Genomic DNA, 13,984 nt, shown 5'->3' on the forward strand with positions numbered 1-13,984 from the left:
ATGCCGTCACGGAGAGCAGCTCAGTGTAATAATATGTGGAATATTCAAAGGTGGAACAGCCCACACATTGGGCCAGCCTCTCATTCCAATGCATTAATGGGGTTGCACTTATTTCGACAGTCTCACAGAAATACCTGAAACTACGTACTGGACGTAAGGTAAGTACTTTCCATTGTAAAGTCCCATAATTTTGTTGACTTTTGGTTTCACACTTGACATAAAGTGAAGTCACCTGGTCAAATTCCATTTTTATTTGACTCATTCACCACCCCGTTCATTTTTTGAACTGAATTTTCTGTGTCTACCAAAATCCTTAATGACTTGGCATTGGCATTTCCATGTTGCCAGCAAGTAATTAGAACACCATCCCCACCATCATGTAAAACGTCAATAAGAGTTTCTGTCAATTTTACATATCTCTACGATACCGGGCTGCTAACTATACACACAAAAAGTGACAGAGATAGTTGTGTGAAGGATTAATAAAGAACTTGAGAGAAAAGTCCAAATCCTGTGTACACAACCGGCCAATCACTGGTTTTGGAAAGTTACAAATATTGTTTGTCACAGTATCGCTGCTGATGATTGTAAACAGAGGAGGTAGGGGTGGAGGGTATGGAGAATTCATCTACAGTAGAAAAACAAAAGGTAAAAAACATTTGCAGTTTTTAAAACATAATTAACTGATTATTTTTTGGCACTTTGAGGCAACAAGAACAAGCTGTACACACAACATTGACATTTTATCATCTTTAAAATCAACTTTATAAAGTCAACTTGCATACAAAAACGATGTATAATCGGGGCGTCGGTGGCTTAGTGATAGAGCAGGTGCCCCATATACAAGGCTGTTGCCGCAGTGGCCCGGGTTCAAGTCCAGCCTGTGGCCCTTTGCTGCATGTCATCCCCCTCTCTCTCCCCCTTTCACACTTAGCTGTCCTGTCCATTAAAGGCAAAAATGCCCAAAAACATATTAAAAAAAACACGATGTATAATGCAAAACATTTTTTTCTACCCAAAATGCACTGCGTCTACGTCACTTCTTCTCTTTAGTTCACCTCCTCTCTATGGTTCGCTGGATAGTCTGTTTGCATTTCCCACTGTAAGTGAATCGCACCATGGTTCACTTGCAAGTGAACCAAGACCCCCAGTTTTCAAGCGGACCAGGTTTCCTTCATTTGGTCTGCACCAGAGTTTGAATGACCATTCACACCACTCCAAACAAACCGAACTATCCATGGAAGTGAACCAGGGTTCGTTAAAGTGGCTCAAATAGTGCCACTGTAAATGCGCCCTAAGACAGCATGACTTAAGTGTGTTTGAAATGAACAAATCCATTTTAATATGCAAAGGGAGTATAAATGAGCCCTTAATCTGCTGAATGTCACATACAGAATCTGTACTATGAAAATACTAACCAATGAGATTTCATTTAGCAAAATTTGTAATTATGTTAATTAACTTTTAAAAACACAATATATGTTTAAGATTTTCAGTAGTCTGTGGTTTAAATTAGACACATTTGTGGTTTTACTTAGTGTGTTAGTGTGTGTGTGTGTGTGTGTGTGTGTGTGTGTGTGTGTGTGTGTGTGTGTGTGTAAATTACAGTGTCAGTTATGGCCAACCTGGCAACTCATGAACTCTTGGGTCGAAAAAAGTTAAAAATGTTCTCATGTGAAGTGAAGTTTAAGACAATGTACAGCTACTGCTAAATCTTAGTTAAAGTGTTCTTTTTCACTTCTCGGTTAGGCAGCCTTATTCAGCAGCTCACTGTTTGCTCACCATCTGGTCTGTCTGTACAATTTGTGACATCTCAAAGCAATCAATAACTGAGCTCCTCTGGGGGGGTCAATAATTACGCAAGCATGCCTTAGAATTGTGTATCTTAGGATAAAAAAGACTGAACCACCAACCAGACTTGTGTAAAAATAATAATAGCATATGCTGTGATTTCCACCCAATGCTCAAAGGGGAACTCCATGATCGGGTTGCTAGTTTTGACCACTTTCACATCCTCATCCATGATATACTGGCAGCCAAAAGTGATTCAGTTCTTCTACATATAGATTTTATTATTACCAAGTTTGACAATTTATTTATGCAATATAATGTACACCAAGTTATTAAGAAAGAACTGGAAATATCCCCCTTTCTCGACCTGGCATACCTGTATTCTACAAGTTTCTCTCTCTCTCTCTCTCTCTCTCACACACACACACACACACTCAAGACTGACGTATCTCTGACGATTACACGCTACGTGCCCCCGCGTCAGCAGTGCAGCCAAAAAAAATCTCTTCTCTTTAGTTATTTATAAAATCTTTTTTTGTCCCGGAGTTAAAATAAAAAAGGGGGTCGCAGGGAAAAAAAGGGAGAAGAGGGGCTGTGAAGGAGGGAGAAGTGAACGAGAGGAAGGCAGCCTCATTCTCATCCATCTCTCCCTCTCCTCTATTATTCATCAGCCTCTTCTCATCCCTCGTTCAGCATGCTGATGGAGGATAAAATGGGTCAGAGGGATAGGCTGGTGCTCGCACGGTGACTGATGTCTTCCCTGACACGTCGTGCACTCGTCCCCTCCTCCTTCCCTGCATCCTCGCTCCTCCTCCTCCTCTCCCTTTTCTTCCCTGCTGCTGTCTTGTCGTCCCATCTTTCTCAGCCGCTCTCTCTACCTTCTCCTCTCTGTGAGACTGGCTTCTCTGCTCTCCATCTCCTTACATCATATGATCATTCCTGAATACTCATCGTTCTTTTTCTGCTCAGCTCACCTTCCTCTCTCTGTCTCTCTTCCTATTCTCCCCGTTGCTTGTTGCAGAGGAGTAAAACTCAGACAAAGGACATGTGTTGCTGCAAGCCATCTGCAGGGGGCACACCAAACCATCATATCTATGAAGTAGTTATCGAGCTGTAGCGAGTTAAGATGGGACCTTTAGGCAGAAGAGGTGGGGAAAGAAGCAACTTTGCTGGAATGGTTAAAAAAAGCTGACCAGTGTAAAGCAGAGGAGTCAAATCAGACTTTTCTCTACTTTTTGCTCAAACCTCCAATAAAACCTGGAGCTGTGGTGTGCCTCTTTAATGTGGGCATTATTTATTACAGATTTAAAGATGAAAAGTAAAATAACCTCCTCCTATTTATTTATTAGCTCAGTTTTAACACACTTAAAGTATACACTGTTGGTTTGGCTTGCAGGTCCCCTCAATATTTGCAAGTTGCTAAAGCAGTGTATTTACTGCTGTTCTCCACCTGTTTGACCAACTGCACTAACAAAGATGTCCACCAGATGGGGGCAAACCATATCTTGGAATACACAAGTCCAAGGTATAGTAGAAAATTTTGATTTTTTCAAATGTATTTTGGATTGTTAGTGTACAATTCAAATTTAAAGGTAACATTTGCAGAGCAAACACACCATGGTTTAACCTTTTTTTTCTCACAAGAAAATTTACTTTCATTACTCTGACGTTTACATGCATTTTCTTTCCAGTTTTGTCATCACTTCATAGTACTACTTTTCTAAGCTGTCTTCACCACAATAGATTCAACACAACAACTTTTGGATTAATGGGAACATAAACAAATGATATGTTTAATACCACTGCATTAATCAATATTATCATACTAACAATGCACCAGTGACTATGTGTAAACAAACCCAAAGAGAATTTAAGCTTCAAGCAGTGATGAATGGGCACTCGCACCTTCCGGCACGTTGGGTATATTGGTGGGTGGCTGGTCGATGCGTCCATGCATTTACGCAGCTGTCAAACTGTGTACACGACTTAATGCTCATTTATACTCCCTTTACATGCGAAAACACATATGTCTGTTTCAAACATTGTAAATGTACCTGCCCTTTATGTCCTTTATGATGGCATAGATACAGCCAAAAAGATGGCACTAGAGGGCAGAGTCAAAAGTTTTAGACAATAAACAAGGCAACGGTAGAGAAGGTCCTACGAATGTACCTTTTAAGGGAGGCACCATTGTAGAAGGCTGTGGTCTATGAGGACATTAAATACAACGTGGATGGAGAATTTCGTTCCATTCATTCCAATTTCTTCATTGTCTCCTACATTCGTATCTCACTTGGACTACGCTACACTGCCTCCATGATCTCTGGTCGTACTTTTCCATTTTGTCTATACCCATAAGCTTGAGAAAGCGTGCACAAAAATGGACCAAATGAAGCAGAGTACAGGGAGAAGGCTCCGTCCATTTCTAACACTGAGCATAAATGAACCTTTAGACATTATTTGCTATGTGGAATGTGGTGCTGGAAATGATGTATTGCAGGTTTTGTATCAGTCTGCTGTCTAGTGCTAAGGAACATCCACTTGGCATGCATTACATTGCTGTGTGTCAAGTGTGGACCTGGCCCTGTGAAATTAATGTAAATCACATGATTGTTCTCACACAAGTCCTATTCCCTGTTGCCATTTATGGTGTCTATGTCTTTGGCTCAGTAAAGGCATGTTTATGTCCTCAGGCCTGGACTCTGATCAAGCCTTTGAAATTTGGGGCAGATTGCCAATGTACACTCAAGTTACAACTTCCTGTTTTATGGCACAACATGCAAATGACTGCCACACCGCAGTCATTTCATGAAAACTCAAAATTTTAATCAACCTTTCAGTGTTAAGGTCTTCAGATTGTACTGACCAAAACTGAAGTCAATCTGACTCATTTTCTAGGAGGAGTTTCTTGAAGCAGAAAACATCTCATGTCATGCTCAGGCCCTAATTTCCCCCTGACGCTGCAGTTCCCCTCAGCTTCACAAAAAGTTTTAGGGTGCATTCGTATATCCAGTCTGACGCTTTACACTAAAATGAGAAAGCTGCTGTTCAAAGAAATAGAGTGTTGTATTTCTGCATGAATTAATGAATGGTTAAGTTAATCACACATTAATTCTGCTTAGTGCTCTGCTGCTCCATCTAACCAAAGTGCCCAGAGTGTGTTCTGCCACACTGAGAGCCTGGTGCTCTGAATAACCAAACAGTACATTCCCAGAGCACTCTGAATTTATGAACTGTCTAGTCCGTCCTACAGTGTGCTTTGGCACTCTGAGTTTCAATTTCCAAATGTACCCTTTGTGTCTTTCAGCTTACTGTTTTGGTTTTAGGGGCTCGCAGGCCTTGTTTTAGTTCACTCTCACTGCTCTTATCAACAGTGTTTCAAACAGCCATAGACAGCCATTTTCAGTAAAAAAGGCCCTGATAAACCCACTGTACACAACAAGACCAGCACCAGAATGCAGTCAAGGTTAACAACTACCTGGTGAACAAACAAACAGAGCTAAGTTGGCCAGAAACACAAGTCCGAATGAAGGCTATGATGCTCTATAACAGCTGGGTGTGTAAATAGGCAGTTGTTTGCCAACACATTTTACCATATCAGATTTATACAATGATAATATGTGATTGTTGCTGTTCTACTGCCCCCAAGTGGGAAAAAAAGTATCTAAAGCTGGTCTACGTGTTGTAGTTTTGGCACTTTTGGTGGTTTGCTGCACAGCTCTCTGCATTTCTGTGGAAATCTAAGAAGCTTGCAAGTAAAACGAACTTTGACATCACTTATCTGATTGTAAACAGTAAGAGAGGAAAACTACAGAAACGTCTGACAGATTTTTAAATATGTGTAAACAAAGAAGTACGTTATAGAGAAGCTGAGCAACTTAGCAGTATGTTCAACCTCCAACTTTCCAGTCTCACAAAACCCAAACCACATGTGATTTAATTTCAATGGTTGCCTGCACTGTCTGCTTTACTTTGCTTCAACACACAGGTCTCAAAATAGACAGCAGTAATATCACGCTCAAAATAAATGAAAACTGTTATACTCAACAAACTATAATACCTCATTTAATGTAATGGAATATTCACAAATGGAAAACAGTCCACATATTCAAATTCAATTTGATAAGTGGGAGAAAATAAAGTGCTTTTATTTTCTGTTTTAAAATTGAATGAAATCCATTACTGAATTTTTTGCAGTACAGTCAAATAACACGTTTTATAAAAGGTAATTAGAAAAAAACACTATTTTACACACACAAACAAACCGCACACTCACAGTCACTCAAACAGTTTTGGCATTTCCCACTATTGATCTTCAAAGAAGACTTTGGCCATGGCGAGGGCAACCTTGGCAACCTTTTTGTCCTTGGCATCAGGACCCATGTTGGCACGTGCCAGTCCCATCCAGTACTGCTCTGTACGGCTCTGGTAATCCGTCACTGTCTCTCCCTCCTGCACTGCAGGATGCTCGTCTTCATCTGGAAACACACACAGGTAGGGAGGTTAAAATTGCTGCTAACATTTAAAAAAATCATGGTTATATTTACTGAGAACAGTGTCTAGCTGGCTTCCTGCCAAATTAAACATCACGTTTCAAGGGGCCTATCCTAAAGTGTTTTTGCAGAATATAATGATGTCACAGTGAAACCGACCTTTGACCTTTTAGATACAAAATGTCAGCACCTCCTGGTTCCTTGCTCCTCATCTAGACATTTGTGTGATTTTTTTGTTGTAATTAGCGAATGAATTCTTAAGTTATGGCTAAAAACATGTTTGGTGAGGTCACAGTAACCTTGACCTTTGACCTTCAACCACTAAATTCTAATCAGTTCATTGTTGAGCCTAAGTGGACATTTGTGTCAAATTTGAGGAAACTCCCTGAAGGCTTTCTTGAGGTATTGTGTTCACAAGAATTAGACAGACGCAAGGTCACAATGACCTTAACCTTTGAGCACCAAAATCTAATCAGTTCATTGTTGAGTCCAAATGCCAAATTTGAAAAAAATTCTTCATAGAGCTCTTAAGATATCATGTTCACGACGGAAAACCGGACAACCCGAAAACATAATGACCCCAGCTATCGCTATCACTGGCACGGAACCATAAAAATAACCTATTAGGGTTATCGAAAAATTCTAACAGGTAACCTGCGTTTCAAACTCTGGGCATGGAGGTGAAAAGATCCGGACTTTTACCAGGCAAAAACATGCTATCAGTCGCATTACAGCAAATGTAAGAGCCAGTATATTTGGTTTAGGTGTCACATATAATATTAATGATGGCTCTGTTCTATTCAAGTGTCCCAGTAAGCCATGATAATGTGATGGTCAGCCAACATACACAATAGTAGGACCCTGACAGTGAAGCAGCTTAATGGAACATCACTGACTTTTTTTAGTTAACACTCCTGCCTTTCAAACTGTGACATGAAAAAAAATTTCTGTGGAAAGGCCTATTGTTGGTCAATCTGTTGACAAGTCCACCCCCGTGATTCAGACAGAAGTGTTTCAGTAACTATTGGATGGACTGCCATGAAATGTTGTACAGACATTCACGGAGGAGGAATCTTACTGACTTCAGTCATCAACAGGTCAAACTTACTCAGTACTTGAGTTATGTCTGCAAACCTAATGACATTAGCATCAGCCTCCACTCTACTTTGCTAACAGGTTAGCATACTAACAGGATAAACTAAGATGGCCTACATTAATGTCTGTATATAAAGATGGACGACATGACTGAAGGTGAAGTGGAAAATACAGATATGTAAAAGACAGCAAAGAGACAGAATAATTCCTTGCCTTTCTCATCCTCACTTTCCTCTTCAGACTCCTCCTCCTCTTCCTCCCCTTCTGCTCCTTTTGCCTCCCCCTCCTCCTCCTCCTCCTCCTCCTCCTCCTCTGACTCAGACTCTTCCAGCCACTCCTGTGTCTCTGTGGAGAAAAAATCATAAATCTAAATGAAACCTCACATACTTCTCTCCCATCTTATCATCCTCCAACTCCTCTCCTGCATCACAATATATTCAAACAAGACAAATTAGCATACCGGCTGCTTTACGACTACCTGCTGAGCTGAATACATTGCCAATCACATTTTTGTGTCACTTCACTCGTACATTCTTGACGTGTCTTTGTTACTCACTCGGGTCCATTTCAACCAAAACCTCCCACTGGTCCATCTTATTGAGGTCCAGACAGTAGAAGTCATTCAGGGTGAACTGGCGGTCGCCAACCTCAAACATCCCGCCGTATAGGAAGAGCTTGCCCTGGCGCACTGTTGCCATGGCGCTGGACCTTGCACAGGGCTCCACCAAGGGGGCCGAGGCTGAACCAGAAGAGATAACAAACATGTGATTGTCCAGCCTATCTGTATTTCGTGTGTGTGTGTGTGTGTGTGTGTATGTGTGTGTATAATCTTGCCATCGTCCTCCTCCTCCTCTTCCTCTTCCTCCTCCTCCTCCTCCTGGGCTCCAGGGATCACTTCCTTGATGGTCATCACTGTGCCATCCTCAGTGACAATCTCCTTGATGACCTCAGTTGGTCCTTGAGGTGCCCCCTCCTCCTCCTCCTCCTCCCCTTTCTTCTCTCCTCCTTCACCCTCCGCTCCACCCTTCTTCCCCCTTCTTTTTTTCTTCTTCTCTGACTTGTTTCCCTGGACAGACAGAAACAAAACAATGAATAATCGCAAACACTGGTTGAAGCATCGATACTCTGTAGTTTTCACCAACCAGTGGTGGATACTTGTACTGTATAGAAATTATTAATAACCGATCAAAAGTGTTGGCTATTTATTTTTGTGTTGATCTGGGCCCTACATGAAAAAAGGCAGCGCTTTCATTCACTGACTGGAGCCAGTCCAGCAGTGCAGCAGGGACACCTACATAGAAGGCGCCATCCTCCAGCAAAAAGTTCAGCCAGGCTCAACTGTTGCTGCTGTAAGATCATTCGGTGAGGGCCTGTGCTGGCCAATCATATACATTACTTTGTAACTTCAACGCCATATTTAAAATGTTCACCTTGTCATCTGCGCAACAAAAGGAAAATGGTTGCTGCCGTAATAACTTTCCAGAGTGGAAAATCCTGTCTCATGACATTGTCACTGACTGTTGACTGTTACTGTTGGTGATGACGATGATGATTTGATGACTTGGTTGGTGGTTGTCCTGAGGATTGTAGTAATGTTGCTGTCTATGAATATGTTGATGCTGATGTCACATACTAGTACATCATACAGTGGTGTTGGTGTTTGACTTGTTAAGCATCACATATATGCAGAACACAGTCTGAACTTTCTTCTGTTCGAACAAACTTGACAAACACTCATTCATTCAGCAGGTTCATGGCCTCATATCTTACCCTGAGCTGGCCGGGGAACCAGCGGTTCTTCACTGTGTCATACAGGTAGAGATCATTGTAGAAGTCGCCCTCCAGCGTCTCCTCCTCTTCCTCATCACAAACCCCACCAAACAACACCGCTCGCCCCGCTGGGCCCACAGCCAGAGAAAAACCAGAGCGGGGAGGGGGCTTGTTGCCAGAGGGATTCAACCTGGACCACGACCACTTTTCTGGAGGACAGAGTCACAGAAAATACCAACAAGGATAGACACTGGGTGATTTCTATTAATGTTTATATTGGTAATGTCTTTGATAATTTAAGTTGTTTGTACCTTGGTCATCTTTACCCTCTCGCTTGAGAAGGAACATGTCAGAGTGGATGGTCCCCTTCTCTACATCCTTCTTGACTCTCTGCATGAACACACACACACACACACACACACACACACAGTTAGGCAAACCATGACAAGTAATGTATTAGCAATATGGGAGAGACACACACATACACACACTCACCACTTTAGAGTATCCTCCGTAGATGATGACACCCATGCCGTCGGGTGTGGAGGTCATCTGACAGGCGGAGCGTGGACAGGGGGCGGAGCCTGATGGATTGAGGCGTGACCAGGAGAAGGTGTCCAGAGAGAAGGAGTAGATGTCATTGTAGTAGATAAAATCCCTGCAGGAGGAGGAGAAGGAGGAGGAGGAGGAGGAAGAAGCAGGAGAGGAAAGGGCTGAAACTGAATCTCTGATTGAAAACAGATGATTTGATACATTTAAGAGCTTGAAGATAGTCAACTTTATGACCGATCATAAAGAGATTGCTGTTTAAATGACAGTCTGGATTTTATTCTCAAAGCTGCATTAATCAGTTTTATGATCACTCTGGGGCAGAGCTCTATAACAAGCTGAATATCACTTCACATGTTTGTCCAATAAGTCCAATAATTGCTATCCTTTCAGCTCTGTTTTTATCTCCAGAGAAAAATATCTGGCTCTGGAGCTGCTAAATGCTCCACTAATTTTACCAGTTAGGCATTAGCTTTAGCCCTTTCTACAAAGAGATCCCGCAATACTGCTGCCATGAAGACACCTTCACTTTTTTTTACATGAAAACAAACAACGCTGGCATAATGCAGCCCCAATGCGTGATTTAAGATAGCATGCCGGCATCTCTTTTTTTTTGGAGAGCTTTGGCTTTTTTGTGCGGCCCCTCCGAGGTTTCTACATGAAAATCTCTGAACATTTAAGAGAGGCAGTGGTGACATCACTGCCATTTCTTTAGCTAAGCTACTGTCTAACCTGACAAGAAAGGCAGAAAACCACATTTGTGGGAGCAGATCGGCTGGCGGACACAGGATGTTGCTGGTGAGCGTTGTGCTTTTATCACCATACACTTGGTAAGCTTGTTGTTAACAGCGTAGTCAACCCTAAAACCTCTGGTTTTACACAGAAGCAAATTGTGGTTTTCTGGCTGAAAGTCATGGTTTGTTTGTCCCATCCACCTCCCCTCACTCCCAATGTACACAAACTTTCTCACTTTTGATAATATGTCAGTTGCTCTCAGTGTCAGGTATTGTCGGGGATGGGTTTACATGGGAGGTAGCTGACAGCTTGGTGCCTCTCATAAAGTTGTTAAAGGCTGCCTCTGGTGTTAATATCACATCAGTGGACATGCCAAAGTGTCGGTATTTGACAACCAGGGAATGAAACTTAACTATTAACGATCTTTCTCCAGAGTTGCACACTGGACGTTCAAGTTTCAGATATATGTGTAATGTCTCAAGTAGCTGGAAATACTTATATATGTGAATGTATTTCCCCCAAGAAAACACCAAGGCTGTCCACCTTCTGCCTACCTGGTGCTCTCATGGAAACCTCCAAACACCAACAGTTGTCTCTTGCTGAGGACCATCCGGTGGCCACTGCGTCCTGATGGACCACCAGGCGCTCTGGAAATACACAAAAGCTGAAATCTTTTTGGATCACTGATATATGTAAGATTACAATTATAAATAAATACAAAGCAAATATCCACAACACTGTGCACCTATGGGATTTTTTGATTACCTAAGCTATCAACTTATCTACTGATTACATTACCTAACGTACAGGATAGAGTGAACTACTTGTGTCCTCATAAATTAATTTCATTTGAAACCATATTTCAGGCCACCCTCTGATCTCTGCATTCACACATTCAATCTGCTGATCATTACTTCCATTCATGATGCCTTCCGTTCATCATTACATCTATTTTTATAACAGTTATTTGTGCACATACTTGATGTTTTCCCACGTGTGTGTAGCCAGGTGCAGCACCCAAAGGTCTTTGTAGTGGTAGAACTGCTCCCCGTTTGGAGACGCAAACTCTCCCCCAAACACCCAGAGCTGACCCCCACCCTGGGGAACTACCACCGCCTAAGAGGGAGGAGTGAGACGGAGGGGAGGAAAAAAGGAGGAGAGGGAGAGCGCTGCATAAACAGAGTGAGATAAGGAGGTTTGATGTCCTCAGATTTAATTGGTTTTCTTGCACCGGGCCATCAGCCGTGATGACACTGCTGATAAGTTCCTCTGATCTGCGCTACAGGAGTCTGCCCTCTTGTGGTTTAAATGAAGACTTACATGATTGATAAAGAACTTCAAAGATAACAATGTTCCAGTGGAGCAAATGTGGCACTACCAGGAACCTGATCTTTGCTTACTTGGAATAATTCTGCTTAACTAAATCTATAGCTGAGATTCAAATAAAATACAATAAAGTTTAAAACTTAAACTGGCAGAGGAACTTTAGGATTACGGATCCTCTCTGTGGGCATACCTGGTGAGAGCAGCGTGGGGGAGGAGGGTTGGGGATCTCTGATTTAACCCAGGTGTTCTTCTTGATGTTGTAGAAAAACAGATCGTTGTACAGGTATGTCTGCAGAAAAGAAATGCAACAACAGGTTTTCAAGAGACAAATTTATTCAGTGGCTGTGAGCTGGTGGACACAGATTAAATGTCACCACGCTGAACCCTCTAATTATCTATTTATTCAGTCACACAGAGTATTTTCTTCTACCTTCCTTCCATTGAAGAATTCTCCTCCAAACATGATGAGTTCATCTTTCTCAGGATGAGCAGAGAGAGACGCACTCAATCTGAAAAACATAAAAAGACATCAGAGATTCAGATACATACACCCTTCTTCTGTGGCTGACAGGCATGATTCATGTATAATATCAATATTAATAATATTATTGGGACAAAATTTTGTATATTCTCATTTCTCAGAGGATGAATCCTACTGACTCTGTTGATCCCCTGACCTTTGTTCTAGCACCACCAATTGGTTGCCAGGTGTAGTTCTGAGCCAAATATCTCAACGACTATGGGATGGATTGCCATGAAATTTGGTGCACACATTCATGTCCCCCTCAGGATGACTGGTATTCTTTTTGTAATACTTCTCCTAGTGCCACCATCGAGTGCCTGCCAACAGACTGTTTGCCCAATTAAAGACTGGAAGTCAGTCAGTCCAGTCAGTACGTGTTAAACATCAGCATGTAATTATAATGACACCACAGCAATCTGTAAAACAGCCCGTCAGCAACTGAAACTTGCTTTAAAAGGTAATCTTTAAGTGTGTGGAAAACTCATGAATTTCCTCTACAACTCTACGGTAGAGTCAGACATTACATGTTCTGTGGTTTTGGGTTTTGTTTAGTAATCCCTTGACAGATGACAAGAACAGGCTTCACGACATAGTTAAGAGTTTGACCTGCTCCCCCCTGAATAGAGATTCTGATTCCGAAGAAATACATTTATCGCTCATATCATTTAATTGTGAAATGCTCTTGATAATTCAGCAGATGATCTTCCATTTAAATAGTTTCTGCATTTCAGTTACATGCAAGACACGTTCCCTAAATGGGACAATAAAGTGATCTTGTAGAAAGTGATGCAGCCTTTCACCTTGGTGATGGAGGTGGACATGTTGTCTCGACAACTTGGGTCTTCTTTGCGTCCAGGTTCTGAAACTCAGCAATCAGAGCCTCCAAATCTTCCTGCAAACAGAGAAGGAAGGAAGGAAGGAAGGAAGGAAGGTAAGAACAAAACCAGAGGGATATAAATGGTGTTCAGAAAAATTAATTAACCTAGTGTTTTGGGTCCTGGGAATTGCTAATATTAATATTTGTAATACTGAAAGTCCCAATAACTGTCTTATAGACAGATTTGTTAACTGCACCAATTTAGTATGAGAGTTGAGTTTTAGTTAGCATTTGCAGTAAGCTAAAAGTTAGCTACAAATCATTTTAACAATATATTAAAACCCATTTGTACAAAGCTATTGGCACGGTAGTATGCCAAAAATCATGTGAAAATTTCAAACATTAGCAATGAATTAACAGTATATAATTTAATAGTTTAGTCCGGGTTACGTGTGGTTACCTCCTCTCGTTTGGACCTCTTTGAAACCTTCTTCTCCATCTTGGCAGCTGTCTTCTCTGCTCCTTTCACCTTCTTCTCTTTCTTGCCCTTTTTGCCCATGGCTGCTGTGATTCACTGACAGATACCGTTCAATTTCCAGGGTTTTATCTGCTATTTTAAATGAAGTCGGTGTCACATGGAAATCCAAACAAACTCGCATGTCTTTCCTCTGGAAGATGAGATTTACTTCCGGCAACAAATTTGACGTAAGCACGGCGTAGAAATACAACAGCGCCCTCTAGTGTGCGGGAGGACATTTAAAAGGTGGCCTGAAGTCACTGGGAGAGAGCAGAAAATACTGAAATGTGGTCCCAAGTGGTGTAAAAAGTGAACGTGTAACCGTTAATAATATTCCTGTGATGTGTCTTTCACATATTACATAATAT

At 41.7% G+C, this 13,984-nt stretch overlaps 1 protein-coding gene across 1 annotated transcript; it reads right to left on the reverse strand.

Moving 5' to 3' along the window:
* Positions 1-5,832: 5,832 nt before the first annotated feature.
* Positions 5,833-13,770, reverse strand: klhdc4 (kelch domain containing 4). The gene is made up of 13 exons (XM_050074086.1): positions 13,560-13,770; positions 13,083-13,174; positions 12,190-12,268; positions 11,950-12,048; positions 11,413-11,549; positions 10,988-11,080; positions 9,645-9,807; positions 9,461-9,539; positions 9,150-9,358; positions 8,214-8,445; positions 7,936-8,118; positions 7,593-7,724; positions 5,833-6,269 (listed from the first exon to the last, which is right to left on the reverse strand). Exons 1-13 carry the CDS (start codon positions 13,656-13,658, stop codon positions 6,097-6,099), a joined length of 1,770 nt encoding a protein of 589 aa, XP_049930043.1. The 5' UTR covers positions 13,659-13,770; the 3' UTR covers positions 5,833-6,096.
* Between the last annotated feature and the right edge of the window lie 214 nt (positions 13,771-13,984).

This window comes from Epinephelus moara, chromosome 20, assembly GCF_006386435.1.
Source record: "Epinephelus moara isolate mb chromosome 20, YSFRI_EMoa_1.0, whole genome shotgun sequence".
NCBI lineage: Eukaryota > Metazoa > Chordata > Actinopteri > Perciformes > Serranidae > Epinephelus > Epinephelus moara.